We start from the raw sequence: 4,307 nt of genomic DNA, 5'->3' as shown, positions 1-4,307 counted from the left end.
AAGATCTGGTGCTGGGTTACACTTGTTTCTGCCAGCCTCGTGGGGAGGAGGATGGGCCCTTACTCAGAGGAGGCATCTAACTGTGGGCAGCTCCAGTTGCTCCCAGAGAGATGCACTGGGCAGGAGAAAAGAGACTTTCAGCTCAATCAGGAGGGTGAGAGCAGTGGATCAGCTGGGCTTGGACACCAAAAAGACTCTGCTTCCCCATCAGGGTGGCAGCTCCTGGCATCCTGGTCTCCTTCAATGGCTATTTCAGAGCAGGCAGACTAGCAGGTCAGTCCTGATGGCCGAGGCTGAAAGCACCGAAAAAGTGGTATATGCCCCGTGCCCAGGAACTCCAGGGCCTTTTAGACCTGCACCCACTCAGCTCACAAACCGGCTCTTGACCAGGGTCTGTACCTAGGGTGAGAAGCAGAGAACACATTTGAGACTCACTTACACACACACTCACACACTCAAGAGAGAGATTTGGAGGTGACAGTGCCCCAACGTCGGTGTGACTCTTGAAGAGGCAAGAGCAGAAAGTCAAGGTTGTGCGAACGCAGTCCCCTAAATAAACACCATCTCCATGGTTTTAATAAGCAAAATAGGAAACCATTTTAATAACCAAAAAACAGAAACCAGTCTGAATAAAACTACAATAGACTAGGTTTTAATATTTTCATATCATAAGCAGGGTTTGAAATTGATCCCTTATTTTACATGAAATAAAAACAATTTCTGTTGCGGCAAGTTTGATTTCAACACAGTTGAATCCGTAAAAACCGAAGCTCGTTTCTGATGCAGGACGAATATCCACAATATTTAAAACTGCAAGCACCATGCGGTTCATACAATCTTGTTATTACTGTTAATTTATCAACTAATACAAACTAAAAAAAAATGCATCCGGCCAGCAGCGCCAGCAATTTCAAATGGGAACTAAAAATATGCTTCTATTTTGGTATTTTTGTCAGTGCAACTTAAATCCTTTTACTGACCTGCAGGAAAAAAAAGTAAAAATAAAGAAAAACACCCAGATCTTCCCTGTAACTATTATACAACTGAAGGGGGGGGATACCACCAATAACTCTCCCCACTATCTCAAAAGCAGGAAAAGAAACACAATGCGTTGGTCTAAAGAACGCACTTGAAAGTTGCAAAATTACTTGTCAATGTTTGGGTTTCTGGTACATTCTGAGCGTGGCAGTTGGTTTAATACAAGCGCTGGTGACCATTGGCCAATGTCAGGGATGGCTGGGGTGGTCACCCTAAGAACACTATGGGCCCCTGCAATTAGTGCAGACCTGGAGGGTTTTTCAAAGGGGCCCTGGGGTGATTCTGGTTACAATAAAAAGCAGAGGAAAAGATCTATTTTCCTTTCCTTTCTTGTTAGGGGAGTCAATTTAGCCATAAGACAAGGCAGGGAGCGAGTACACGCCAGGGCCTCCCGGGTGCGGAACTCCGCAGCTGCCGGCCCTGCCCTTGTACTCAAGAGCTGGGACCGCAGTCTTCTCTCTCAACACCAACAACATAGAAAACTAAAGCTGGAGGAAATAGGGGACCTAATGGAGATAGGGAAAGGGAAGAAAACATGCAACTTCCAAGGGTGCCCCAAGACAAAGTTGTTTTCTGATGCAAAATGCCCGGAACTTTTTTCCTTTCTTTTCCTTTTTTCTTTTTTTTTTTTCCTCCTTTTTTTTTTTTTTTTTTTTTTTTTTTACTTACAAACAAAAATTCCATAATAATAAACCCAAACAAAGACACTCAGTTTGTTGCCACGTTTTCTAAGCGGTTTGGCGGGGCGGGTATTTACAAGCCGACTACCGGGACTGAAAGCCTGCACGCAGCCGCTGGAGTTTCCGAACTGCGATCCCTTCTCACCCAAAGAAATAAGGGGATTATGATCCATGATCAACAACATGCTAAAGTTAAACAAGAAAGTGGTACAAAATAGAAATTATTACCATACATGTCCAGCATGCAGGATTAATATTTTTAATGCAGATTTTCGTATTTTTTCTATATAATCGAGCAGGCAATAAAACTGATGAGATTTGCGCGCCGAACGTCCTAACTGAGAGGCCCGCGTCTCGGGGCTGAGAGCCAGTGTTCTCCGGACTCTGAACAGACAGGTCCTTCTGTCCTTCCTTTGCTCAGCCTCGCCTCGCGCCTGCCGGGACGCCAGAGTCCCTCTCCTCTCCTCTCCTTGCTGCTCTCTTCCTGGTCCGGGCTGTGCTCCCGGCGGCAAAGCAGTGGCCCGGGCTTAACGCTCAAAGTTCATAAAGCCAGGAGTCTCCAGACGGCCTTGGGGACTCCTGGGGACTATGCCTCGCCGCCCCCCAGCCTGGAGAAAAGTTGCTCCCGGACTTCCCACCCCCTCGTCTCTCTCTGGCTCGAGTCTAGGAGGCGGCGCTGGCGTGCGCTACTCTCGCCTTAGCCAAGGTCCCCTGCCCGCCCGCGCGCCCGCCCGTCGCCCGCGGCCCGCGCGCCCTTCCTCCCTCTCGCTCAAGTCAAACAGGTCAAGGCTGGGGCCGCGGCAGGGACAGGGTCCAGGGGAGTCTGGGACTGGGGGCACGGGACGGGGAGTCCGGGCCGGGGCAAGGGCGGGGGCCGGGACCCGCCACGACTCACAGAAAGAACTCGGGAGAGGAGGGGCTGTCGCTGGTGGAGCCCGCCTCCCTGAAGCCGGAGTTGGCGAGTTTCTCGCACTTGACCTTGTAGGCGTCTCTCTCGCGGGCCAGCCGGGACACCTCCTGCTTAAGCTGCTCCACCTGCTGAATGAGCTGTGTCTTCTCATTCTCCAGGTGGTGTTTCTGCTGGACGCGTTTATACCTGCATGACTGGGCGTAGCCCCGGTTCTTCAGCGTCCGCCGCTTCTGCTTCAGGCGGATCACCTCGTCCTTGGTGAAGCCCCGCAGGTGGCGGTTCAGCTCGCGCACTGACATGGAAACGAGCTGGTCGTCGGAGAAGCGGTCCTCCACGCTGCCGTTGCCGCCCGCCGCCGTCGCCGACGCTGCCGCGTGCTGCCCGGGCCCGGGGTGGCTGGTGGGTAGCTGTTGCGCCGGGCTGGCGGCGCTGGACGGCGGCGGCGACGCTTGGTGATGGTGGTGATGGTGCGGGTGCGCGTGGGGGCCCAGCTCGTCGTGGGCCACGCCGGCTCCCGGGTACGCGTGGTGCGGGTGAGGGTGATGGTGGTGGTGGTGGTGGTGCGCGCCGCGGAAGCCGTCGAAGCTCTGCAGCGGCTGTGGCACTGGGTGCGAGCCGATGAGCGCCTCCACCGCGTCCTCGGGCGTCAGGTTGAGCGCCTCGGGGTTCATCTGCTGGTAGTTGCTCGCCATCCAGTACAGGTCCTCGAGATGGGTCTTCTGTTCGGTCGGGCTGAAGCTGGGCGACGAGGGCACCGAGCTACACGGCGTGCTGAGCGGTGTGGAGGACACCGAGCCGGCCGGCTGCAAGCGCGTGCAGGGTCTGCCCGGACGCTCCGTGCGCCCCAGGGGCTCCTTCTTCACGTCGAACTTGAGCAGGTCGAAGTCGTTGACGTACTCCATGGCCAGCGGGCTGGTGGGCAGCTCTGGCCCCATGCTCAGCTCCGCGGCCATCGCTGACGCGAGGCGCAGCCGCCGCTGTCGCCCGGGAAACTTTGCGGCCGGCCGGGGCGCGCTAAGCTAAGCGCGGGGGCGAAGAGCGGCGAGCCGGGGAGACGGGGAGCCGAGGGCGCAGCGGGCCGGGGCCGCCGGCCAAGCCTTTGTCTGGGGACGCGGCGGCGCGCTGGAGAGTCCCGAGGCTGCCTGCAAGGCCCCAGAGCTCGGGGCTGTGCCCACACCGGGACCGGGCCGGGTCGAGCCGGGCGGGGTGGGGAGGCAAGCGGGGCGCACGGTGGGGCGGAGGGGAGGCGTGGGGCCAGTGCCCGCCGCTCGCTCTCTACCTCTCTTGCTCTTAAGCTCTCTCGCTCGCAGCCGCTCGCAGCCTGGCGGTGCAGCTGTGCCGGATCCTGCACCGCTGCTGCCTTTTATCGCTTTACTGATGTCACCGGGGCGCGGGGGCCCCGGCTGCCCGGCGCGCTGGCCAATAGCTGCACGGCCTCGGCGGCCCAGCGGCGCAGGGCGGGGCGCGCCTGACAGCTCCCCCGCCCCCCGCGTCAGCTGACTGGCGGCCCCGGCGGCCCGGGTGCCGCGGAGGCCTGGCTGAGGGCTGGAGCAGAGTGGGACGGACGGCCTGGGCCCAACCCCCCACACCCGCCAGGCCCGGGCCCCGGCGCTCTCGCCTTCTGTGTGCGCCCCACCTCTGGACCAAGCCGCCGCTTCCACCCCCTAGCAAGCCGTCCT

General features: G+C 57.9%; 1 protein-coding gene across 1 annotated transcript; it reads right to left on the bottom strand.

Annotated features, from left to right (window-relative positions):
• Positions 1-572: 572 nt before the first annotated feature.
• On the bottom strand, positions 573-3,961 carry MAFB (MAF bZIP transcription factor B). The gene has a single exon (XM_045528182.1). The coding sequence runs from the start codon at positions 3,579-3,581 to the stop codon at positions 2,610-2,612; it is 972 nt and encodes a 323-aa protein (XP_045384138.1). The 5' UTR covers positions 3,582-3,961; the 3' UTR covers positions 573-2,609.
• Positions 3,962-4,307: the final 346 nt, after the last annotated feature.

Source organism: Lemur catta, chromosome 17, assembly GCF_020740605.2.
Source record: "Lemur catta isolate mLemCat1 chromosome 17, mLemCat1.pri, whole genome shotgun sequence".
In the NCBI taxonomy this organism is placed as follows: Eukaryota; Metazoa; Chordata; class Mammalia; order Primates; family Lemuridae; genus Lemur; species Lemur catta.
Note: the sequence above shows the minus strand (reverse complement) of the source record. Positions and strands in the feature narration are given on the sequence as shown.